At 39.9% G+C, this 26,936-nt stretch overlaps 1 protein-coding gene across 11 annotated transcripts in view; it reads right to left on the reverse strand.

The window, feature by feature from the left end:
* The window catches only part of PAX2 (paired box 2), a 160,033-nt gene that overhangs the window by 16,370 nt on the left and 116,727 nt on the right, over positions 1-26,936 (reverse strand). For all 11 annotated transcript variants that reach the window (XM_072994931.2, XM_072994927.2, XM_072994925.2 and 8 more), the window contains one exon: positions 3,041-3,142. In XM_072994931.2, the coding sequence (XP_072851032.1) occupies positions 3,041-3,142 (102 nt within the window). The remainder of the gene's footprint in view (positions 1-3,040; positions 3,143-26,936) is intronic.

Genomic DNA, 26,936 nt, shown 5'->3' on the forward strand with positions numbered 1-26,936 from the left:
AAGATTGGTCCTAGAAGTCACACACCCCCTACAGAAACTGTCATGAGCTTTTGCCTATCTTCTCTGCCCTCTCTCCAACTATGTTATCCTCTCTTCCTTTCTTTCCTTGTTTTACCTGTTCACTGTTCCCAAACCTTCTTCTCTTTCCTGCAATGCTTTCTAATTTTAATTGTTTTGCTTTTGTTTTCAAGTTTCACTTCTGCACTATGCAGTAAAAGTGGTAACACTTTTTTTGAAAAATGGAAAAGCAGGAACCACTGCTTTTCCAGGAACCACTGATATGTTCTCTACCATCATTCTCACCTCCGTTCCCAACTCACTGCTCTCAAACAATCACCTTTTGGATATAATTTCCAATTTTATTCTTGTTTGGTTTCAGCTTTTACTTTTGCACTCTATGGGGCAAAAGTGATAACATTAAAAAAATTACAGGAACCATATCTCAAACAAACAAACAAAAAACAACGAACAGGAGCGGCACTAGGATGTGGATGGATATAGACTGATCAGTTTGAATACACCCATAAGCAAATGTTATCAGAAGATACATACTGTACCCACAAAGTGCATAGATCAGCATGCATCAATGTGGCACTAGGGTCCACGTGAGCACATGCACTGGAGCAAATCACAGCAAATCAGAATAAAGCATACCACCAACTAGCATTGGTGTAAAAAAACCCTGGCAATCAAGTTTTTTGTCCCACTTTAACACTGTTGACACTAGTTTCAGCCCTGTGCTATGTTGACGCTGGAATTAAGTACCAGTACAGTAGACCCTTGACTTACAGACGGCTTGACTTACAGACTTTTTGAGTTATAGACTTCTCTGGCTGCAAAATTTAGGTTTGACTTGCAGCCTGAGAATTGAGTTACAGACCAGAAAAAAACCAAAATGGAACAAAAATGGGCTGTTACTGGATTAATCGGTTTTCAATGCACTGTAGGTCAATGGAGACTTGACTTACAGACTTTTTGACTTGAGAACCGCCTTCCAATACGGATTAAGTTCTCAAGTCAAGACCCCATTGTATCATAAATGCAAGGAAAGCTGAATAAACGCTTAGTGCGGACAGGGACTTACACAACTGACAAAATCCAAAATCAATAAATATATAATAACTGTAAGAAAAACACTGCTTAAATAATCTAAAATAGTGAATAAAATTTAAAATCATCAGTAGATAAATCTAACTGAAAAGCAGTATACATAGAAAAGTCAGAGGGGAATATCTTTGATGCTCACCCAGAAGTTATTCTTGGAAACCAGCCCAATTTTTTTAGCACCACCACAGGAAAGATCCTCTCTCCTGTGCCCACAAGCTGTATATTCAGTGGCAGGAGAACTTGGAAAAGGCCCCTGTAGTAACTGGGCAAGCTAATAATGCGTTAGTGGTGAGATAGGAGATATGATTCCTGAGATATTTTTGGTCACCAAGTAGGAATGGAAAACAAATTTGTTCAGTTTGGTTTTCTGTTTGAAACTAAACTACCCAGTTTGTACCTCCTAATCAGACCTGAACTGAAATGCATCTTATATCAGAAATCCACATATTTTTTAGGCTCATCGAGCAATTTGAAGGGAAAAAAATATCCTCGAAGGCTTTCACGCCTGGGATCTGATGGTTATCGTGGGTTTTTCAGGCTCTTTGGCTATGTTTTGAAGGCTGTTCTTCCTGACGTTTTGCCAGTCTCTGTGGCCGTCATCTTCAGAGGACTGGAGTAGGAACTCTGTCCATGCTCTGTTGCAGAACACGGCCATGGAGCCTGAAAAACCCACAATAACCAACGGAAAAAAATACTTCAACCTATGTGAACTTTCAAAAAGTACACTTCTAAAATGTCTCCATTTAAAAAAAAATACCAATGCTTCAGTCAATTCAATACTGTATATAGTTCAAAATACTGTATATTAAAATATGCACACATTTCCATGTGGGACAGGAGAAAAAAGTCTCAAAAACCAGTAAGGAACTGGGATGAAATTCTCAGGCAGGACTGAGAACGAGACAGATTTTCACATTTAGAGCTGTAAAGGTCAAAATTACCATCTTGAATTAAGCAAATCAATAAGCAATGTGAAGTGTAAAGGATATAAACAATATGTTCTCACCTACTGAGTCAGGGGTGCAAATGACTGAAGCCAGGTCTAGTTAGGATGGTGGCGAGCTCAACATAGTACAGGTGTTCCTTTGCTCATCAGCATCACTAGCAACAGTCATCCAAGAGCAGGGACAGATGAACAAGCTGGACTTCATCCAACTGAGACTGTATGCCTATAGCCTATATTGCCAGATCCATCAACCCACAATGACTCCTCACTGCCTAGATTAAACCTCTGTCTGTTCATCCACACACAATTCAAAATCATTACAGACCTAGTCCAGGGCTTCCACCACCTCTCTGGGATAAGATGGAAGTGAGAGACAGAACCGAGTGTCATATGAGACTGGTGAGAGCTTAATCCAAATCTCTGGATGATTGCACCCCATGATTTCATATTGATATCAGCTGAAATCCTGTTGTTTATCATAGTAAATTACACTAGAGTGAGCACACTAGATCAGTGGGGATTTGGTGAGTCAACTCCTCTGTAAGTTCATCGATTCATTGGACCTACACTAATTGTAACTTACTACACGAAGCAACAGGGCTCTGGCCAGTGAACAGCAGGAGAGCAAGATGGATCCTTGTAGCATATTCCATATTCTCAGGGCTCCAGGATTTAAAATAAGATTTCTAGCTCCATCTGGACAAGATGATCTAGAATGATACTGCAGTCCACAGCATTAGATATCTCTGAAAATAGCAACTAGATTGCTGTCCAGGCTTCCACTATAATAACGAAGGGAGTTTTGATTCCGTAACCAGTCCTGACACCAGACTGGAAAAAAATCATTATAATCGGTATCACTGAAGAAAGCCTAGGGCCGACTCATCCCTTTATAAACCAGCACTTTGCTAAGAAGGCAAACATGAATATTGAGCACACTATTTTCCTATTTGATGAAAACTGAAGTAACCACAAAAGAGAACTTACCAGGCACCATTCCTGCAAGAGTTGAGGTTGGGTAGCTGCCCTGTCCAGTTGGTGGAACATGGGGTGGGTAGCCAGGCAAGGTAGTGCTGGCCATGTCACGACCTATCATGGGAAATAAATTAAATTGAATTAAATATTGGAGAATTGACCAGTGTGACAATTAAGACTCCCTTACTCAAGTTTCACTTCAGCTTTGAATTTGTTGGGTGGTCACAGGGAAATCATTCCCTCTCAGCCTCGGTCTTCCATCTACAACAGTTTCCTTCTATCTGGATATCTTCAGATGTCTTGGACCACAATTCCCACTAGCTTTCGAATTTTCCCCTTGGATTAATTAAAAATGTACCCAAAGGACATGGGAAATTTTACAAAGTCAGTCCAAGGGTTTAGAAAAATTACCCCTCACCTCCCCCCCCCCACACACTGGGGAACATGTGTTCCTTTACTTGCTGCTGTATAAAATAATGGGCCAGCTTGAGAAATGTTGGTGGGTAAGTGAGGAGAGATCATCCTCTTACACAGGGAGTTATTCTCTGGTCTCAACAGCACAGCATTTCCCGACCATCCCTAACTAAAACACAGAGAGGACTAAGGGGGTGGGATGGGGAAGTCACACTAGCCTTCAAAACTTCTTGGAGAATGGCCCCCCTTCCATCCTATGATACTAACTTTGCACACTTTCTGCCTACATTTAGAGATAAACAGAGATTGCTTGGGAGTAGCTTTAACAAAGGGCAAACTTGAGCAGGGGTACTTATAGGACTGCACCCACTCCACCACAGGGGTACTTATAGGACTGTACCCACTCCATTACATTCCATGGGAGCATTTTGATCAGGCAGTTTTTCTCTGGCTTGTATTTTATTCTGAGCACGAGAATAATTCTAGAATTCCAGGACTGGTAAAATCTGAAGTTCTCCTCTAAACATGGTTCAAGAAAACTTTTATGATATTTCTAAGTGGCCACTGCATTTCCTGTACTCAATATATACGGTATTTTGCACAGGCAAACAGAAGTTGCCCAACATACGGTATTTGAGGAGCTTCATGGCTCAGCATGTCCTGAGAGCCTCAAGGATACCCCCAGGAGAAAGGAATAGTAAATGATATCTGAGTATTTTCTACCTAAAAAATGTTGAAAAGGGTCAACATAAGCCAGAATTAATTATGATGATGATGAATATGTACAAACTCCTTTAGTGTCCTGTATAACATCATACCTCTTCCTCAAGGTCTCCAGTTATTTCCTCTAAGGGTAAGTTCAAGTTATCTATCATTTAACATACCTAAAACCATTCCTTCAAAATAAATCTACAAAATCTCAAACGCTGAGTTCTGAGCACAACACACAAATTGACACAATTCATACCAAATATAAGCATTTTGAACTACAAGGACAGAATTTGTCTTATTTATCTGCAGTGTTTTCTTTATAGAACTTGGCATGTTAAAATGTTTACAGATAAAAATGGTAAAATATACAAAATATTACCTATTAGCATAATTATAAACATTTATACAAAAATTTGCTCTTTCACGGATTGCTGCCTTGTCATGGTGAAGGGGCTGGAGTAATTCAGAGAAGCTATGGGCTATGCCATGCAGGGACACCCAAGATGAACAGGTCACAGTGGAGAATTCTGACTAAACGCGATCGACCTGGAGCAGGAACTGGCAAGCCACTCCAGTATCTTTGCCAAAAAAACTCCATGGACAGAAACAAAAGGATAAAAGATATGATGCTGGAAGATGAGCCCCTCAGGTTGGAAGGCGTCCAACATGCTACTGAGGAAGAGCAGAGGACAAGTACAAGTAGCTCCAGAGCTAATGAAGTGGCTGGGCCAAAGCCGAAAGGATGCTCAGCTGTGGACGTGCGTGGAAGTGAAAGGAAAGTCCAGTGCTGCAAAGAAAAATACTGCACAGGAACCTGGAATGTAAGATCTATGAATCTCGGGAAACTGGATGTGGACAAACAGGAGATGGCAAGAATCAACATTGACATCCTGGGCATCAGTGAACAAAAATGGACGGAAATGGGCGAATTCAATACAGACAATTATCATATCTACTATTGTGGGTAAGAATCCTGTAGAAGAAATGGAGTAGCCCTCATAGTCAACAAAAGAGTGGGAAAGCTGTAGTGGGATACAATCTCAAAAATGATAGAATGATTTCAATATGAATCCAAGGCAGACTTTTCAACATCACAGTAATCCAAGTTTATGCACCAACCACTGATGCTGAAGAGGCAGAAATTGATCACTTCTATGAAGACTTACAACACCTTCTAGAACTGACACCAAAGAAAGGTGTTCTTCTCATTATAGGAGATTGGAATGCTAAAGTAGGGAGTCAAGAGATAAAAGGAACAACAGGTAAGTTTGGCCTTGGAGTTCAAAACGAAGCAGGGCAAAGGCTAATAGAATTTTGTCAAGAGAACAAGATGATGATCACAAACACTCTTTTCGAACAAGAGAAGAGGTGACTCTACACATGGACATCACCAGATGGACAATATCGAAATCAGATTGATTATGTTCTCTGCAGCCAAAGATGGAGAAGGCCCACTTGACTACAGTCAGCAAAAACAAGACCTGGAGCTGATTGTGGCTCTGATAATCAGCTTCTTATAGCAAAATTCAAGCTTAGACTGAAGAGAGTAGGAAAAAACACTGGGCCACTCAGGTATAATCTAAACCAGGCTTGTCCAACCTGCGGCCCAAGGGCCGCATGCGGCCCAGGTCAGCTCGTAATGCGGCCCAGTGCAATTTTTTATTTTTAAAGAAATTCCAAAGTTTCAAGTTACACTGCCGGCGCTTGCGGCCGGAATGTGGCCAGGGCATGTCACAACAGTAGAGAGGGGGAGAGGGAAGGAAGGAAGGAGTGGGAGGGGAGGGGACAGGGGCCGCATTGCACCCTCCCCATCAATAGGTGGACTCCCTCCCTGCCCCATAAAGCCGCCGGAGTCAAAGCTGGCAGCCTCTGCTGTCTGAGATCGCAGCTGCCAGTAAGCACGATTGGAGTGGGGCTGTGGAGGACGGCTAGGGCTGCCCCCCCATGCGGCCCAGACCAAATGTATGTGCGGCCCAAACCAAATTTTCATCTTCTAATGTGGCCCAGGGAAGGTGAAAGGTTGGACACCCCTGATCTAAACCAAATCCCTTATGGATACACAGTGGAAGTGGAGAACAGATTTAAGGAACTCGATTTGGTGGACAGAGTGCCTGACAAACTATGGATGGAGGCTCGTAACATTGTACAGGAGGCAGCAACAAAAACCATCCCAAAGTAAAGGAAATGCAAGAAGGCAAAGTGGCTGTCCAACAAGGCCTTATAAATAGCAAGGAAGAGAAAGGAAACGAAATGCAAAGGAGATAGGGAAAGTTACAGAAAATGGAATACAGACTTCTAACGAATAGTAAGGAGAGACAAGAGGGCCTTTTTAAATGAACAGTGCAAAGAAATAGAGGAAAATAATAGAAAAGGAAAAACCAGAGATCTGTTCAAGAAAATTCGAGATATTAAAGGAACACTTTGTGCAAAGATGGACATGATAAAGGACAAAAATAGAAGTGACCTCACAGAAGCAGAAGACATCAAGAAGAGGTGGCAAGAATATACAGGGGAATTATACCAGAAATATTTGGATGTCCCGGACAACCTAGATAGTGTGGTTGCTGACCTTGAGCCAGACATCCTGGAGAGCAAAGTCAAGTGGGCCTTAGAAAGCATGGCTAACAACAAGGCCAGTGGAGGTGATGGCATTCCAGTCGAACTATTTAAAATCTTAAAAGATGCTGTTAAGGTGCTACACTCAATATGCCAGCAAGTTTGGAAAACTCAGCAGTGGCCAGAGGATTGGAAAAGATCAGTCTACATCCCAGTCCCAAAGAAGGGCAGTTCCAAAGAATGCTCCAACTACCATACAATTGCACTCATTTTACATGCTAGCAAGGTTATGCTCAAAATCCTACAAGGTAGGCTTCAGCAGTATGTGGACCGAGAACTCCCAGAAGTACAAGCTGGATTTCAAAGGGGCAGAGGAACTCGAGACCAAATTGCTAACTTGCGCTGGATTATGGAGAAAGCCAGAGAGTTCCAGAAAAACATCTACTTCTGCTTCATTGACTACACAAAAGCCTTTGACTGTGTGGACCACAGCAAACTATGGCAAGTCCTTAAAGAAATGGGAGTGCCTGATCACCTTATCTATCTCCTGAGAAATCTATATTTGGGACAGGAAGCAACAGCTAGAACTGGATATGGAACAACTGATTGGTTCAAATTTGGGAAAGGAGTATGACAGATTTGACTTTCTTGGGCTCCATGATCACTGCAGATGGTGACAGCAGCCACGAAATTAAAAGACGCCTGCTTCTTGGGAGGAAAACTATGACAAACCTAGAGAGCATCTTAAAAAGCAGAGACATCACTTTGCTGACAAAAGTCCGCATAGCCAAAGCTATGGTTTTTCCAGTATTGATATATAGAAGTGAGAGCTGGACCATAAAGAAGGCTGACCACCAAAGAATTGATGCTTTTGAATTGTGGTGCTGGAGGAGGCTCTTGAGAGTCCCCTGGACTGCAAGGAGAACAAACCTTTCCGTTCTAAAGGAAATCAACCCTGAGTGCTCACTGGAAGGACAGATCCTGAAGCTGAGGCTCCAACACTTTGGCCATCTCATGAGAAGAGAAGACTCCCTGGAAAAGACCCTGATTTTGGGAAAGTGTGAAGGCAAGAGGAGAAGGGGACAGAGGACGAGATGGTTGAACAGTGTCACTGAAACTACCAACATGAATTTGACCCAACTCCGGGAGGCAGTAGAAGACAGGTACCTGTATGCTCTGGTCCATGGGGTCACGAAGAGTTGGACATGACTTAATGACTAAACAACAAATACAAAAATTTGAATATTTGCAAATGAGAAGATTTTTTAAAAAAACCTGCTTTTCCTACATTTATATTTTTAGCCCTGTATTCATGGCCCTGGAATAAAGTAATTCATGCAAAATCCTATACTTTATTTGACCCTTAATCTTTCTTATATTAAATTGGAAACTTGGCAGTTAGGGAATGCAGACTGTACAGTTATTGAAAATTGTTACCAAACAAATGAGGGGGGAAATTTATCATGGGAGTAACATGTTGGCTAGCTGAACGGTGAAAGAGGATCTTGCATTTTAAGGGTAAAGTATTATATTGACCAGGAAGGAAGTCTAGAGCATGTACAGTGTGATCCAGAAGATCATAGTTTTATACTCTATGGATGCTTCTGAACAAGATCCACAGAATTTTACTTGGGTTCTGAATCCAACTTGAACATAATATCATATTCACTAAATAACGCTCCTGTGTTTCTCACTTCTTTTGGAATTTTCATTGCCCAGGGGAGAAAAATCTAAGAGTGAATGAAAGAACAATTGGATATTGCCATTTGAATGGTCATGCTAGGAGCTCTCCATCCAGAAACACCACTGTGTTTAATATATTCGCGAGGCTTTCACGGCCGGGATCTAATGGTTGTTGTGGGTTTTTCGGGCTCTTTGGCCGTGTTCTGAAGGTTGTTCTTCTTAACGTTTCACCAGTCTCTGTGGCCGGCATCTTCAGAGGACAGCACTGAAGATGCCAGCCACAGAGACTGGCGAAACGTTAGGAAGAACAACCTTCAGAACACGGCCAAAGAGCCCGAAAAACCCAGAACAACCACCACTGTGTTTATTTATCTGGTATAACCATGAACCCCTCTGTTGTACCACATTGCAGTATGGATTAGAACAGGGGTGTCCAACCTTTCACCTTCCCTGGGCCACATTAGAAGATGAAAATTTGGTTTGGGCCGCACATAAATTTGGTTTGGGCCGCATTGGGGGGGGCAGCCCTAGCCATCCTCCGCAGCCCCGCTCCAAGCACGCTTACCGGCAGCTGCGATCTCAGACAGCAGAGGCTGGCAGCTTCGACTCTGGTGGCTTTATGGGGCCGGGAGGGGGTCCACCTATTGACGGGGATGGCACAATGCAGTCACACAGGTCCCCTCCCCTCCCGCTCCTTCCTTCCCTCTCCCCCCCCCCCACCATTGTGGCGTGCCCCAGCCGCATTCCAGCCGCAAGTGCCGGCAGTGTAACTTGAAACTTTGGAATTTCTTTAAAAATAAAAAATTGCACTGGGCCGCATTATGAGCCGACCTGGGCCACATGCGGCCCTCGGGCCGCAGGTTGGACAAGCCTGGATTAGAATATTAGCTTAACCTACAATTGTAGACTGCAAGGGGAAAGATCTAGCTCTTTCTCACAGTTTAATATATTGTCACTTGCCATCATGTCACTTCCAACCTATGGTGACCTTATGAATTAATGACCTCCAAAAGTTCCTGTCATTAACAGCTCTGCCCAGGCCTTGCAAACTAAATACAGTACTACTGTGTTTCTTTAAATGAGTCAATCTATTTTAAAGTTATATCTTATTTTCTACTGCCCTCCACCTTCCTGAGCATTATCGACTTTTCCAGTACTGTAAATACTGTTTTCTGATTATATGCCCAAAGTTTGAAAACCTCTTTGTTTTTAATGAGAATTCAGTGTTAATTTGATCGAGCACCCAGTTATATATTTTTCTGGTAGTTCAGGTATCGATAAAGTTCTCCAGTGCTGTACTTTCAATGAATTTTGTTTTTGTTAGCTTTTTTTCACTGTCCTTCTTTCATACCTGTACATAGGAACTGGGAATACTATATTATGGACAATCTTGGGCTTGCTCTCCAGCAAAATAATCCTTATACTTAAGGATCTTTTTTAGTTCCTTTATTGGTACCCATCTTTGGTTGTAGTCACACTGGCAATAAGAACCACATTTTAGTGTCATTTAAATTGATTTAGATTTTATCATTCATATGACACAAGCATGACATCAACTGTATGGACTGCAAAGCGAGTTTTTAAAAACTGACCAGTAGGGGTATTTTAAAATATCTTGCATCTAAAATAGATTTTGTAGATGTGAATGCTTCTGTTGTTTTAATTTGTGCCTATGTAGATTTCGGGTGGCCAGAACACCACCATTTTTTAAAATTTTAAAACAATTCTTAAAATGTTTATCGCTGTATCCCTTCCATCAATACATTCAGCATTACAACCACCAACCACCAACCCTGTTCTCTCTGTTTGGCTGATTGATGAAGGGGCCCGCAGAGCAGCAGAGGGCCAGCAGGTGAAGAGTGTGTGCAGAGTTGGTATACCTGGACGTGGAAGATAGTCTGCATGCCAGGAATATTGCTCTGCAAAGCAGCTGGAGGTCTTCCCCACTTCTAATTTTTTCACCATTAATCAGTTTGGGTCACCTCTCTAGTGTTTCCCCCATGATTTCTAGTGATTATTATTACACCAGGTGGCACCACCGAGACACGGAATTTATTGATATATCACTTTAAAAAAAAAAAAATCAAATCAAATCAAAATGTTTAAGAACAGTGTGCTCCCAATACTGAAAGGAAATGTGTTGATTTTAGCAGTGTAGATGCCAAAATTGTTTTGAATCATCAGAAATAAATCAATTTCAATTCAGTGCATGTGAACGTGGCCATCGGTTTAAACACCACAACATCTGAACCTGGTTTTTAAAAGTTTGAACAGAAATCGATTCAAATTGCCAGTGTGACCAAGGCCTAAGCCTCAGTCTTCTTCTGATTTCTTGGCTGCCATCTCCATTTTGATCAACAATTGAAACAGAGTATAGAAAATCTTTCACAATTTCAGGTTCTTCACTGTCAATATTAAAGTTCCACAACTCTTCTGGAGTCATTATTTTTACCTTCTTAATGGTGTGCTGCAGTCCTGTTTTGCACTTTCTTCTTTCCTGTTCTACACTTTCTTAGTGAACCCCACAAAGAAACAATATATTCCTCTGTAATCATTTCAAATCATTGATTGTTTTTTTTGCCAGTAAATGCTATTGTCTGCATCTCTTAAATTATTGAAATTTCTTCCCTCAACTTCCACTCTCCTTTCATCTGAATTAATCCATCTTTTTGTTATGACTTATTCTGAATAAATGTTGAACAGATACGCTCCACTAATCTGAATATAGTGTAATATGATCTCTAGTTTCTCTTCCTTTTCTGAATCCAACTTGAACATCTGGAACATCTCATTCTATGGCTGAAATCCAGTAGAATGTCAACTAGGAACTGGGCCTTCTTGATGGTGGCTCCGTCCTTGTGCAATGCACTTCCACTGGATGTAAACCAGGCTCCATCCTTCCTCACTTTCAGAAAACTGGTTCAGGCAAAACTTTATGAAGAGGCCTTTAAAAATCTGAGGTGGGAATTTATGATTTTTATTTTGGAGCGTAATTTAATGTTGCCATAGATTTTGCTTTGTTTGTGGTTATTTCTACTGTTTTGTTGTTTTCTTCTCTTGGGGGTGTTGATACTGTTGAGGGTTTCACCACTCAGAGTACTGGTTTCCATTAAGGTGGGTGGTATATAAATCAAATCAATAAATCAATAGTAAGTTGTATTTAGTGTAGGTCAAGTGAATCTGTGGAGATCTGGTGAGTCAACTCCTCTGTAAATTCAGTTAATTCAACTGACATACTCTAGTTGTGACTTACTACTGGATTTTAGCCTACGTATGATAAAAGTCTTTGTTTTAAAATTTTGAGCATGATTTGGTTGCATAGAAAGTTAATACAATGCTTGTACAGTTACTACAACCTTTTGTGTCCCTTTTGGAGGAGGGGTTTGAAAGGCATATTAAATTATTCCAGTCCATGAGCATTGTTTTGTTTTCTGTATTGGTTCACCTGTTTGTGTTTGAATTTTGATAGCTATAGTCTCTGTAGCTTGGAATGACTCTACCACTAGCCCATCTATTTCTGCTGATTTATTTCTCCCTATAGCTTTGACAGCAGCTTTTTTCCTCCTAAAACTGCAGATTGTTTATAAGAGTATTTGAAGGAATCTGTCACCCTTACATTGTTTCTGCATAATTCCTCAGTATATTGTTGTCATCTTTTCTTTATTTTATCATAATCAGACAATATATTCCCCTGCTGATATTTTGGGATCCTTAATCTAATCTTAAATTTTCTATTGATTTTTTTTTATCTTATGGAAGAGATCTGTTGTCTTTCTTTTAAAAAGCTGCCTTCTTGTAATTCTTTGCAAATACAGCGGTGCCTTGACTTGCGACCGTCCCAACATATGACCATTTTGAATTGCAAACAGCTCCAGTTGCAAAATTTTGCTTCAACTTGCAGCCAGAGCTTCAAGTTGCGATCAAAAGAGGCAGGGAAAAAAGGCGGGGAATTCAAATTAGAGGGCTAACCGTTGGTCGGGGAAGAGCTTCTTTGTAGCTCTTTCGCCCCAACTGTTAGAGTGTGTGCGTCAGAGGAGGCTTGGGACTGCCTGGTGCTGCTTTCTGGGTAAGTACATTTACAGGGTTTTGCAGGGTGGGTTTGGGCTGGGGGAGTTATGTTTCTGTGCTGTTGTTTTTTGCGTGTTTTGGTGTGTTTATTTTTTTTAAGCCCCACCGCCTTCCAACAGGGCTGCTGTGTGCTTTTTTTTTTTTTTTAAGCCCCAGCGCCTTCCGACATGGCTGTTGTGTGCTTTATTTTATTTTTAATTTGTTTGTGTGTTTTTTTTTGCCAGAACGGATTAATCGCATTCCAATGCATTTCAATGGGAAATGGTGCTCCGATTTACGATCATTTTGAGTGATGTCCATCTTCTGGAACGGATTATGGTCGTAAGTCAAGGCACCATTGCATTGTTATGATAGTTTTCTTTGCCCCTAATGCAAGTAGTTAAAAAGTTGAATTTAGGATTCTGATCTTATTTCTGTCACCTTTCACTTTTGCTTTCTATTGATTGTTTACAACACATTTTTATGAATGCTCTCAGTCATTCAATATTTTTCTTGTCATTTGACTACAGCAACATCTTTTTGCACTCCTTCTCAATGACATTTCTGGTTTCAGTCCACAGTTTTTCAGGTTCATGATCAAAATGAGCTTAGTGAAGCAAATCTGTTCTTTGCATGTTCTGTAAACTCTTCAGGAATGTCATTTAAATCATATTTTGGCACTATGATGATTTTAGTGTTCTTCTTCAGATTAACTCTAATGTACGATTTTTAAATTTCATGGTTCTTACAAAAGCCCATTCCTGGTATTGTTTTGGCTTCTCCATATTCTGCTTTCAATTATATAGTCTCTTTGATTTACATATTGGCCAGGATGTAATGTCTATATGTTCAATTGTCTGCTACATTTCCTGAACCATGAGTTTGTAATACAAAAAACCCATGTCTTAACAGCATTATATAAACTCCTATCTTGCTTCATGTCAGACTTTTAGGCCCAATTCTACAACAATGTTTGGTTTCACTTTATTTCCTGCTTTAACGTTCCAGTCAATACATCCTGTTTTAGTTTGTGATCAATATCCTTCTGTACACTTGCATAGAAGCTTCAAGGTTTTTTTCTTCAGTATCTATATTTGGAGCATAGACTTTGATGCTGGTTACGTTTATAGGCATTTCTTGAAGTCCAATAAATACATATTTGGTTTGTGGATCTTAACAGATTGAGTGACATCTCTTCATCCTCCCCCCCCCCACACACTGCTTCTTCTTAATTTGTTGTTTCCAGAGTAAATCATTTAGAAATAATCTGTCTGGTCTACTTTAAATCTCTCATCCCAAGTATGATAAGGTTAAACATTTCATTTCTTGTTTTATGAGTTTCAGCTTCAATTGGGTTACACTTCTCACAATCTGTGTTCCAATTTTATGAGTTTTGCAGCATAGGATTTTTCTTTTTCTGTCTGTGCATATGAGTGACTAGATTTCCATTCAGCTTTAATCTAATCTAATCTATTCGTATTTATCCTTTACCCTGCCTCATTAATGACTCGGTGCCTTTCATCCTGAGTCTCACACTCCTGCATTATCTTTTGCTTTGTTTTTGATTATCTTATCATAGGGTTTTCAAGGCATAAATACTCAGTACTGGCTTATAATTGCCATTTGGTGCACAGTATTAACAAGAATTAGCTTGAGTGTCATTCATGTTGTCTCTAAAAGATGCTCCACCATTGTCACTTTCCACTTCTGCTGCTGCCCTTCAATAATTCCTCTGTTTACATGATGGGGCAGTTAAAGGATGGATCTAGTGTAACTAATCATGTGAAGAGTGACAGAAAACTCTATTGTTTTCAATAAATATTAAGTGATCTTCAAGAGGGGTACAAAGAAATTCAAAGGCCAGCCTTCTTGCTCCCCTACATTTTTAGCAATGTACAGTACATTGAAGAAAGGAAGATCCTATTCTGTGCCATGAGAGTCAGTTAAATCAAGGAATGAAAACGCAAATTATTTAAGAAATCATGTCTTAGAGATATTTTTGAACAAACTCCAATCTAAGCCATGTATACTGAGGTCCCTGAAAGCTTGCATGTATGATAAAATGTGTTCTCTTGGTCAGAAAAAAGTCAATATATTTGCATATTTGCAGAACCTATGACAGTTTTGGATGGGGATTTTGTGGGAAAGAAAGAGTAATGGACTTTTCCTGGGGGAGCTTTTCCTGGGGGGCCACCAGTGTGGATTAGATTCTCCCTCCAATCAAGGCAATGGCATGACCTCATTCCAAAGGTAATTCGCCAAACATCAGAAAACCCCACAAATCTCAGCTTTCTTTTAAAAATATGGTCTCAGTGGTAATGCAAAAGGGCACCAAAGAGGGAGTCAATTACAAACTAGTGTAAATTAATCTTAGGTTTAAAAGGGGCTTTTGAAAACTGTAATAAACATGACAGGAGCTTTCTTTCTTAGCAAAAGGCAGCCTTCATCAATTTTGAAATGTGTTAACCTTTTATTAAACATAATTCTTCATCCTTTCATTTTGCATAGAATATTTTTTTTAAACACCATTGTTATCTTGCTCACTTCTGCCTGCAGGTTGCGTTGTTCTATGACAACAACTGAAAAAAAAATCACAAAGTACCCGTTTGGGGATTCAGCCAGTCAGCAACAATAAGGTGGGAATCCAAAGCAGGAAACAACTGATGTCGAATTCCCAAGTGAATATGCTTAGGACTGGGCTGCAGAGGTATATGCTTGCCAAGGCACAGTGGCCTAACTTTAGGGGGAGCTGTGTTTAAACCAGATTATGCTGGTTGAGAAGGCAACGAATCAAATTAGAAAGCATGTGGAGAACCAGGAGATGGCAGCAATAACTGATATGAAAGAGAAATGGATTGTACCCTGTTCAAAGGCTAACCTTATTTGTACAGTCCTCAGGCACTGTAGTCCCCACAGTTCCTTTCTTGCTTTATTTCTTCTTTAAAGCACGGGATTTCCCCCCCCCCCAGCTCTAATCCCTTCTAAACCGAAGCATTTTTCAGGTGCTCTGTATAAGTGAAACTCTAATCTCTGGTAAAACAAACTGCTCCGACTGTTGTAGCATAAGGCCAATCTTGTCCAGGCCCTGGATTTCCTCTCTGCCCAGCCACCAGTGAGAGGATTTCAGTTTGAAAGGCTGGATAAAGCCCTAGCAATGGGAACAGCCAGACTTACAAAGCTAGGAGGGGTTAAGAGACCAAAAGCTATTTGTTGCTGCATTTTGGAGCTACTCAAGGCTGATCTTTATTGTCATATTTTCAGAAAAGATCAGCCCATGCCATCCCTTTTCTTCCTAAGTATTTTATCAAGGCCTGCACAGTAAGGTATGTCGCATCTCTCAAAGGCTTAGAGAAGAAACCAAAAGAGTAAAGGAGAAAATAAAACTGGGAAAGGAAATATTGAAAACTACCATGAGTGCTCCCATTATACAATTAGCATTTCTCTATTTTCAGTGAGGCAAATATTGCCAGATGTGCGACTTCACTTTCTGCACTCGCAACTGTATTGTTGGGATGCCAACAGAGCCTACGCTTGCCAGTGTTTTGCTGGATTGCCCATCAGTAGCTTTTAAAATATTCTGGATGTTTCTTTGTCACTTCTAGATTTGGTTTTCTTAAGAGGTAAGTTTTAGCATTTATGTAGCATAAGTTTAAGGAGGCCGTATTTTATTCATTCAGGTTGGCTGGCCAAGATGTGGATTTTTATACAGAATTCCTCTGCCCAATCAGTCTAATTTTCCTGTATTCTAACTAAGGTCTGCAAAGGTAGTGGGGCTAAGGGGAAAGGGAAACAATGGCATCCTACCTCCTTTCCCCCCCTACTGCATGATTAAGTGACAAATCAGAAAGGACATAACTTTGTTTGTTGCTTCCTCTTCAATTATATCAGTTGTTTTCTTCCAGCACATCAATGTTGTTGCAGGGACGGGCAGTGGACTTCCTATTGCATTAATGTTTGTGACTGCTTGAGTGACTGTATTTTCATAGCCTAGTAATAAACTGATGGACACACAATATTTTATGTACTGTCTTTTGAGAACTCTTTGGTGAACACTGGGCACAGATTAGACTTGTGAATGAAGTGGTGAGTACCAGTTTGGTACTTCTGGATTTTAACTCTACTAAATGTAATAAACTTGAAGTTGTATCTTACAGTAATCCCCTTGTATTCCCCTAAGCCATACACATATAGCTATCAGACTGAGCTTCCCTGAGGACTACATGCAATGTTTATATCCTTCTCCTCCTCTTTCAAATTAACCTGAGAAATATGCAGCCTGTCCTCTATCTTTGAATGAATTCAGATACTTTATTATTTACCATTAACATGACTAAACTATCTTTGTTGCCAATAAACCACCAGGATGGTACATAACAAATCTAAAATGAAACAATACGATTTAAAAAGCCATTAATAAAATAATTTAAAACATTTAATAAAAGCATGTTAAAAATAATGTAAAGAGCTAGTTGGATTTTTATGTTTTTGTTGAATTTTGGGGAACCTTCCATAGCCAATTTTCAGGCAACTGTGAGGGTTGCAGTGGGGAAGAAGAGGAAAAGAACTTGCATATTGTTGGATTTAGACCCTGGTGCCTCTCATATGTTTTGTACTGCAGCTTTCATGGGCCTATATTAACCTGGCCAATGATGAGGGCTCATGGGAGGTGATGCCTCAAACATTAAAAGACAATGAGTTGAACTTTGGTTGGTAGCAACTGCCAACCCATGCAGATCGTATGTAACGTGATTCCAATACTATGTACTGGTCAGCACCCTCATTGTGCAACAAAGGAAGCTTCCAGCCATTCTTCAAGGGCAGTACAATGCACAGTGCACCGCAGTAATCTAAGCATGATGTCCATTGTAAACTGTTGCCAATTCAAACTGAAAGGTAACAGCTGACATGCTAAATGCAGCTATGGCAATACACTTTCTTGACGTGACCACTACTTGAACATCCAGGTACAATGTTCCTGGACTATATGTTACAGACCTCATCTTCTGCTTGTCAGTTTGGGTGCCTAAGAAAATTGTTTTTAGTTCCATGTTATCTGCTCTCTACACAAGATCCACGAGTAACTGGATAAAATCCCATGATTTTCAGTGCCACATACATGTTGATACCATGCTGCTTCATCTCTCTACCTGAGATCCTTCTCTCTTCCTCTGCGAGTAATGGCCCAAAGCAGCTGTGCTGTATGCCCACATCTCCCACTACATACAGTATACTGACATTCCTTTTTGATATCTCACCACCACTCAAAACTGTCAAGGTTGTGTTTTTGTTTTCTTCCCAAAATATCTCCAGCCATGTTATACATTCACTGATGTCACAACTGAATGTATCAATTAAGCAATAAGTTTTGCTTTCCTCCATGCTGTTTGTTCTCCACATTAGTTCTGCTGCCATCATGTTACTTCTACTTGTAGGCAGTGCAATACACTCCTCTCTGTTTCCCCTCTACCGCCTCTTGCTTAAAGCTGCATAAAATGCAAACTTCTCTAAAGCTCCCTGAAGCCATCCTCTGCAATCTTTCCTATTTCCAACTATATCCCTTCTTCTGATTTTTGTTTCTTCACCTTTACATCCTTTGAAGACTCAAACATATCTTGGACTTTTAACAGACCTGTCCATTTTCCTTTACTACTTTTTATTCTTTCACCCAGTAATTCTTATTCCCTGAACCTCTACTTTGGCTTGTCCTACTATCTGCATACAGGACATAGAATGTGACTTGGAAAGGTGATTGAAGAAGATCTACTTCAGTCCACTGCTCAGTGAATGATCTGCAATATAAGATGCCGTTACAGAATCCCTGCCACATAGTCATCCACTTTCTGATTAAATACCTCCATTGAAAGAGAATTCTTGATGCCATCTGTTCAAATACCTCTTTTCAGTACTTCTTACAATTAGGAAGTTTATCCTGTTGCTTAGACAAAATTATATTGCCCACCATTTGTACCCATTGGTTGAGGCCCTGTTCTCTAGAACAGCCATTCTCAGCTTCTTTTTTGGCCAATATGAAAGAAATAGAAGCTGAATCAGGACTGTATAAGTTGCATAACAAACCTTATAAGGTGGTGTGCAAAGAACTGTTTCCAGTCTATGGTCCCCTTTAAATGTGCCAAGCCCCCCCCCCCCCCCGGATGCACATATGGCCCCTGTTTAGAATGGCTGCTCTACAATAACTGACAGCAGTCTGATCAATCTTTTGCATGGCAGTCTGTTGGACATTAGAAGACCATTGTCATTTCTCCCCATAACCTCCTTTGTTCTATGCTACACAAATCCATTTATTTAGCTTCTTTATAGGGATTTGTTTCCAGAACCTAATTATTCTGTTTGCCATTCACATGACATACTTTCATTTATCTATGTTTTTCTCTGGCTTTGGAAATAACTAGCTACAAATGCCATACATGTTATCCAGATATATAATTCCAGATATCCTATATCTGTAGTATTCCTATTATTTTCCAAACTAGAAACTGTCAAAAAAGGAAGGAAGGAAGGAAGGAAGGAAGGAAGGAAGGAAGGAAGGAAGGAAGGAAGGAAGGAAGGAAGAGAAGTGAGTACGATCCTTTAAAGCCTGTGTTGATTTCAAGTAATCAGTACATTATTTTCTACAGTACAGTATGCATTTTATATAGTCACAGACTTGTGGCTTAATAAGCTCTTCTAATATTTTGCAAGTATTCATGTTAAGTTGACTGGTCTGTAATTCCGTTCTTGAAGATAGAGACAAGATTAATCTGACTCTAGCTCTCAGGATTTTGCCAAGAATTTTCAAAGATTATAGACAGCATTACAAGCTCTTTCAGCATCCAGGGATGTAATTCATCTGGCCTTCAAGACAATTCAAAGGCTATTGAAGATACCTATTTACTCCCCAGCTATGTATATCTTTACATATTGTGCGCAACAAGTCCCTCCTTCTATCATTTGTTCTACTTGTCCCAATTTGAGTACAATTCTCCTTGTAGTTAAGGAGATATGCAATAAAGGAATTGATTGTTCTTAATTTTTTCCATCACCTGTTCACAATCTACTATCTTTTTACAAAACAGTTCTACAACTTCCTTGATTTTATTGTTGCTGTTAATCAAATTTGTCCTTTATTGTTGTTACTGTTTCTAGCATCCCTTGAAAGCCAGAACATAGTGCTTGTCTTCTCCTTTCTGACACCTTCCTTTGTAGAGTTGGGGAATTCCTCCTTCTTGGTTATGTGTCGCTCCTTCCATCATGCCCCCTTTTGAATCTCCTCATTTGACAGCTCCCTGCATAGTCATACAAGTTTCTTCATACCTCTTCATTTTTTATTCTTATGGGAACAGTTAAGGACTGTGTCTTCAGTATTTCAGTTTTCACTATCTCTCATATCTCATGAGCTCAATTTTCTTTGGGGATTTCTAGCCATCTCTGAGCTTTCTGAAATTGACTTCCTGTATTTTTTTTTTCAAACTTGCCACAGTTTTCAGAGCCTGTAGTATCACACATTCCAAGATAATAAGAGTATTTTCTACCATTTCCACTTCATCCACTAGTTTCCCCTGTTGGTCAAAGACAATAGATTTCCTTGTTTCCTCTTTCATTTCCTGAAAAATGATGTCATCATCAAGAGAAGAAAAAATTTACTTGACGTTTCACTCTTAGTGGATTTTTAGCAGATGTCAAGCTGAAAGCCTCAATTACTACTGGTGCTTGTCTCTGTTCCAGGAAAGCTTTATTCATGTATTCTGGCAAGCTAGGCAGACTGTAGTATATTGTCACAATATCATTGTTATTTCTCCTTTCTTCTCTGTTTTTCACAATGTTTTTGACACGGTTTCCATTTTCAGAAATACGAATTTCTGTAGGAGTGTCTACATTTCCCCCATAAAATATTGATTCTACTTTCCCATTATTAGTCTCATCTTAACAACTCGCAATGGTATCTATCATTGTAATTACTGTCTTACATTCTGTGGTGACTCTAGTCAAAATATAGTTTTGATATCCATGCTCCCTGATAGAAACTAACAGTAGAAACTGTGTTTTCCTCCTATTTTGGTAAAATTTTGCAGGTATCATGGACCTGTACTGCAATTCTTCCTCTCAATCATGCCACTTTCTGAAAGCATGAAAACTCTATTTGTCTCTCCCCCTCCCAGCCCCAAGTAATTTGGCAATTATGGGCGGATAACTGTGGTGCTCTTTTCCATCCCTTGGATAGGACCAGGTTTTGATGGTACATTTTTGGTCCTGAATATATTTAGTTGGGAAAATTTTGAGCAAGATACCACTTGTGCACAGGGAACAGATTTGTAAGTAATACTTGGAATATGTAGGACCTATGCCTTTAAGAGGAACACTGTGGTTATGGATTCTTTACAATTCACTTGTTTGGGAGAAGGTGTTTTATTGCTGTTGACTATTATTTATAATAATAATAATAATAATAATAATAATACTAATACTAATACTAATACTAATACTAATACTAATACTAATACTAATAATACTAATACTAATACTAATACTAATACTAATACTAATACTAATACTAATACTAATAATAATAATTATTATTATTATTATTATTATTATTATTATTATTATTATTATTATTATTATTATTATTATTATTATTATTGTGTGCCATCAAGTCTGTTCTGACTTATAGTGACCATGCAAGGTTTTCTAGGTAAAGGTAAAGGTTCCCCTTGACAATTTTTGTCCAGTCGTGCTCGACTCTAGGGGGCAGTGCTCATCCCCGTTTCAAAGCCATAGAGCCAGCGTTTTGTCCAAAGACAATCTTCCGTGGTCACATGGCCAGTGCAACTTAGACACGGAACGCTGTTACCTTCCCACCGAGTTGGTCCCTATTAATCTACTTGCATTTGCATGCTTTCGAACCGCTAGGTTGGCGGGAGCTGGGACAAGTGACGGGTGCTCACTCCGTCGCGTGGATTCGATCTTACGACTGCTTGGTCTTCTGACCCTGCAGCACAGGCTTCTGTGGTTTAGCCCGCAGCGCCACCACGTCCCTCCCTTTCTAGGTAAGAGAGTACTAATACATAGTTCAACACTCTCTTCCTCTAGGAGTGCCCTGGGACTGTACAGCTTGTTCAAAATTGCACTGACTAGCTTTTCTCTACAGGGGCATAGTGGAGAATCAAACTCCTAACCTCTGGTTCCATGGGCAAATACCTCACTTGCTAAGCTATCCAGCCAGCTAAGCTATACATCAGCTTAAAAAAATCTCTTCAGTGGTCCAGTAAAGATAGACTTTAATTTCCCAACATTGAAATGATGTGTCCCTACATTTTAAAATGCAGGAATATTCCCCAAAGAGAAAGAATACTTTAATTTAAATATAGCTGCCATTGTTGGAACTCCATGCAAATACATTTGGCAGCTTTCTTCATCTCTGCCCCTGCTGATTCCTGTAATGCAGCAATTTGTTTGTAATCTGGACATCTTACAGTGAAAACCTGTAAGGAAAAGCAGTAGATGGAAGCATATTTTCCTGCCGTGTAGTCAGACCCTCTGTTGATCTGTGATCTTCATTTCCTGACTTTTAGGGATACAGTTTGGAAACTGAGGTTTCAAATTTGTCCTTTTTGTGTGTCATGTTCCACACATTACTTGGTAGCTATCAGACAAGTATTGTATCTCCTCAGTTTACCTGCTATTTTCACCAGAAAATCATTCTACTTCGGCTCCATTGTCCTGTGTTCTCCTTGTCTTCCTGTCTGTAATACATAGTTCAGTTGTCTATGTTTTTTCTCTCAATTCCCCCCAGGAATTATTTAAAGCCCTCTTGATCAAGTCAGTGAGGCTCCTGCCAAAATAATTCGGCTCAGTCCCCATGAGGTGCATCCCATCTTTCACATGGGATCCTTCATATTGTTATCACAGGCCATGCTTCATGAAACCAAACCTTTCCTAATGACACCATCTGCATAGCCAGCTGCATATCATTTTCAGTATCCTTCCCCCCCACCCCACCCCAACCAGTTCTCAGAACTTTGACAGGAAGGATTGATGAAAATGCTATTTATGCTCCAAATCCTTCACTTTTCAGAGTTGCATACTTTTTTGATATGCATTCAGCATTTCCTGTAGCTCCTGTTATTTGTTCCAGCACTGAAAGAAGAGGTTAGTAGTCATCTGGTTGGAAGAGATTTGGCAGCTTCTTTGTCATCTCTTGAACATCTTGCTTCAGGATGGCAATGTAATTCCCAAAATGATATGATTGGTATGCAAACTTCTGTCTCTGGACTTCTCAGTTTGGAGTTTCCAACTACTATCATATGTCTTGAATTCCAGACATTGGTGATTAAATTTAATATGCCCTTGTGGGCCCAAGTGTCTTCCTCAGTATTTTACAGAGTGATGTCTTCCTCAGTATTTTACAGAGTGCAGGATCACCCCTTCTTTGAATAGCCTATCGACTGCTTAGTTCTAGTGGTGTAATGTGTCGCCTGTTTCTCTTGGTCCTACACGCCATGTTCTTCCACTCACCTACTTCTTGTCCTCTCTTATCTTTCACCTCTTTGAAAACTTCCCCTTCTGTTGTTTCATCAGAAGGAAGCCTTTCACAACCAACCTCTGATAAGCAGAAATGTATACAGTGGTGCCTCGTGTAGCGATCGCTCTGTCGAGCGACGAAATTGCTTAGTGACAGAGTTTTTGCGATTGCAAAAGTGAACGCTTTGCGATGGTCCCTATGGGTTTTTTTCGCTTTGCAATGATCGCGGGGAAGCGATCATGGCAAAGCGACCCTTTTTAACAGCTGATCGGTGGTTTCAAAATGGCCACCGGGAAAACAAAATGGCCACCTATTGTTTTTTCCTCACTTAAGAGGCAGTGAAAATGGTGGCGCTATGGAGGATTTTCACTTAAAGGTGAGTTTTTAAGCCCATAGGAACGCATTAATCACGTTTTAATGCATTTCTATGGGCTTTTTAATTTCGCTTAGTGATGAAATTGCTTAGCAACGTTTTTCCGGAACGGATTAACGTTGCTAAGCAAGGCACCACTGTATAGGTGTGTTTAAAGACTCACCACTGCCTCTTCCAGGACAACTGATAGCTTGAACATGTCCTCAGGCAGAAAGACAAACATGACAAATACATTGTATATCATTGGAACAACACCCTTCATGGGGCACAGTGCTAGGCATTCCAGGCACCTCTGCCATTTCCATTGGCTCCATCACAGTCTTGCCCACTAAACCACCAGTTGCTGACTCCATTCTGTTTCTCAGGAAACAGAGCTTCACTAGGAAACTGGCCTGCCACAGCTGTAGTTAGTGACTTTATTTGCATAATAATAATTACATGCTGTCAAATCAATTCTGAATTATGATTACCATTTCCAGTGTTTTTTAGGTATAGAGTAATCAGAAGTGCCTTACTATTCCCTTATTCTCTGAGTGCTCTATACCTAGAAAACTCTGAAAAGGGTCACCATAAGTCAGAAGTGACTTGACAGCACATAGTTATTTACTCTCACAACAAGATTTTTATAGCAGCAGGCTGGATCAGGTGACCTGGGAGCCAAAGCTTCACCCACAATAGTTTATGGGGCAAAGCCATTTAAAGGGGAAAAAAAACTATTTAATTGAAAACAAAGAGAACAGGTTTAGAAAAAAGGATCCATTTGAGATATAACAGGAGTGGTTAGAAAAAGAAAACAAGAAAAAGCAATTTAGGAAAAAAATAATTTTCAATTGGCTCTTAGGAATCCTTATCTTTGTAGCCTAAGTCTTGAAGAAGCCATTATGGTGCCCCTTGCCAGTTCCTTTTCAGCTCTATTATGTTACAATTGTTTTGTTGTTTAGAATGGACTACATATACCATTTGTAAACCAGCAAAGTATAGTGGACAGAGCAATGGACTAGGACTCAGGAGACACGGGTTCAAATTTCTGCTCAGCCATGGAAACTCACTGGTGAGTGACACTGGTAAAACTATTCCTTAAATATGTCACATATTGGGTTCTTATAAGTCAGCTCCAACTTGGCTGCACATGACAACAACAGATAGTACTCAAGCATAGATATCTAATCAGAAAATGTGCAACTTTTTTTAGAAGGCAGGACACTGTGCAAATCTATGTTACCCTTTAAAATATACAAACATTTCAGGATTGGATTCCATTTTCTATTTCTAGTAAAGCAGAAAAAGGACATTTTTACAGGCACCATTCAGACCTGAAAGTGTACACATATTTCAAATTTGGGCATCTACATCCTAAATACAAAACTCAGCACATCTGTTCACTTCAGTGCTTCAAACTTCCATATTTGGAACACAATACATAGAAGATCAAAACCAGAATTGGAGCCCTGTTTGTTCAGCAGTTATGTTTCACAGTCCTGGAAGTGACTTCCCTAAAGCCCATTCTCTCAAGAACCTTGCTTCAGTGCTCCCACTTCACTTTTTAGTTCTTTGCCCTGGCAGATGTGAATAAAATACATTCTCCTCCCTTGTCAGTTCCTCCCCAAAATCCTGTACCCATTCAAATAACAAACACATCATGAATCTTCAACAGATTATGCAAATTGGGAAGACATAAAATCAATATAATCAATAGCTGCAGCCATTTAATTGCCAGCAAATACATTTTTTTAAGAATGCAGCCTTTATGTGTATAACGGTACCATTAATCCAAACTCTGGATCCCAGCCCGCATGTAGCAAAATCACTCTCCACCTTTCCTTTCTCCATCATTCCCTACACCTCTGTGCGCGCGCATTCCTAATTTCCAAGCTCTGCATTTCCTCTCATTACTGCTGGCACACAACTCCAAATGTTAATGGTTCCTGCTTTTTTGTTACTGTGTGCCTGATTGAAAAGTCGCATACAGATTGAAATGTTAGTGTTAAACTGCCACCTGGGAACATCAAGCTGGGTCTGAAATGAACTTTTCTCACTCGTGAAACCAGATGGATTAGCCAGGAGTGTTCCCGAGTGGGGCTGGAATTGTTTGAGGGCAGTAGAGAGGGAGGAAAAGAGAAGCATTTCTGCTACAGCTTAGGGATTTTTTGGGGAAGAAACTGCACTTTTTTTTCATAGTCCCCTTTGCTGCAAGTCTTGCATACCATATCATTGCTGCTCACAGGAAACCCTGAAAATGTTTGTTTTGTTTTGTTTTGTTTTGGTTATCCTATCTATAAATCAGTAATCTGTAGCACATATTAACAAAATTAATTCAGATAAGGCCTGTAATTCACACCTGTGATTGAAATGTAGCATAGAAGGGATTTATATCTATAACTATAGGTCAGATTGGATGATTTAGAAATTATGCTCTTTGAAGTGGCAAAAGCTGTCTGCTCTTTTATCTATGTTACCTTGCATTCCAGCAGGCTTTGCTCTGTGACTGGTTATCAGAAGGCAAACATAGACTTAGTTTGCAAATCTAATTGAGACACATCTCTAAGGAAAGCCTGTTGTGAAAGGAAAAAAAATTGCTAATCCCAGAAGAGCTCTTATAATTATGTGCTGAATATATCATCTAGTTTGGTGGCAGCCCTAGTTTAGGTAGTACCACACATTCACATTGCAGACATCTAATTGATTTGTACCCACTTTCTTGAGCAGATGAAACACTCCTCTTAATCTACATCTCACCTAGATAAAAGATAAGTAGAAAGAGATGAATAGAAACATACCCTAGATTCTCTCCTCCTCTCATAGTAAGCAGTCCTGAAGAAGAAGCCAAGAATGTGCTGCTTTTTTTAAAGAGTCTCCTTAAGATGACTCAGTGTTGGGAAGCATTTCCAAGTTATTTGATTCAACCAGAATTGCTAACAGGTTTTTTTGACAGCATTTTCTTTATCACTTTTAAAAGAAAAATAACTCTGCCACCCATATTGCATATTTTGTGAGTTTAAGTTCATAGAATATTGGTCACTTTGTGTTTTATTAACACATTTGTGACTCATGAGTAGGGAGATGCTCAATAGAATCACACAGTTGGCTGTTTCTTTTTCATTTAATTAATGGCCCAACTCCTGTTGCTTAGTTAAACTGGCATAAGTGTGCTGATGTAAACTGTAGTAATGAATTGCCACTAGTTAATGAGTTTCCATTTGTACCCCCTATTATGCACCAATTCATTAAACAGGCATGTGACAAGGCATACTAATGGTGACTGGATAACTAGAAGTAATTCTCTATTACCATTTATTCCACCGACTTACACCAACTAAGTAAACAATAGGATGCTGGCCCGTGTTTTCATTGTTTGTTGCCCAGGCCTGATGGCCAATGACTTGCTGGAGATGACAGAATGAATACAAAATAACAGTAGTGCTTGAAAGAAGCTAAGAAGTCCATCACTACATCCTGGGGTAATCACAAACTACCTCTATCCTTATGTCTAAACACAAGAAACTATGGTGTTTGCCTCCCACCACACTTGCCCTTCTTCTCAGAAAAATATTTAATAGTGTAACCCACTGCATTTCTACTCGGTAGCAGAACTTATAATGTTAGAT

Source organism: Pogona vitticeps, chromosome 3 (genome assembly GCF_051106095.1).
Source record: "Pogona vitticeps strain Pit_001003342236 chromosome 3, PviZW2.1, whole genome shotgun sequence".
NCBI classification, from domain to species: Eukaryota; Metazoa; Chordata; class Lepidosauria; order Squamata; family Agamidae; genus Pogona; species Pogona vitticeps.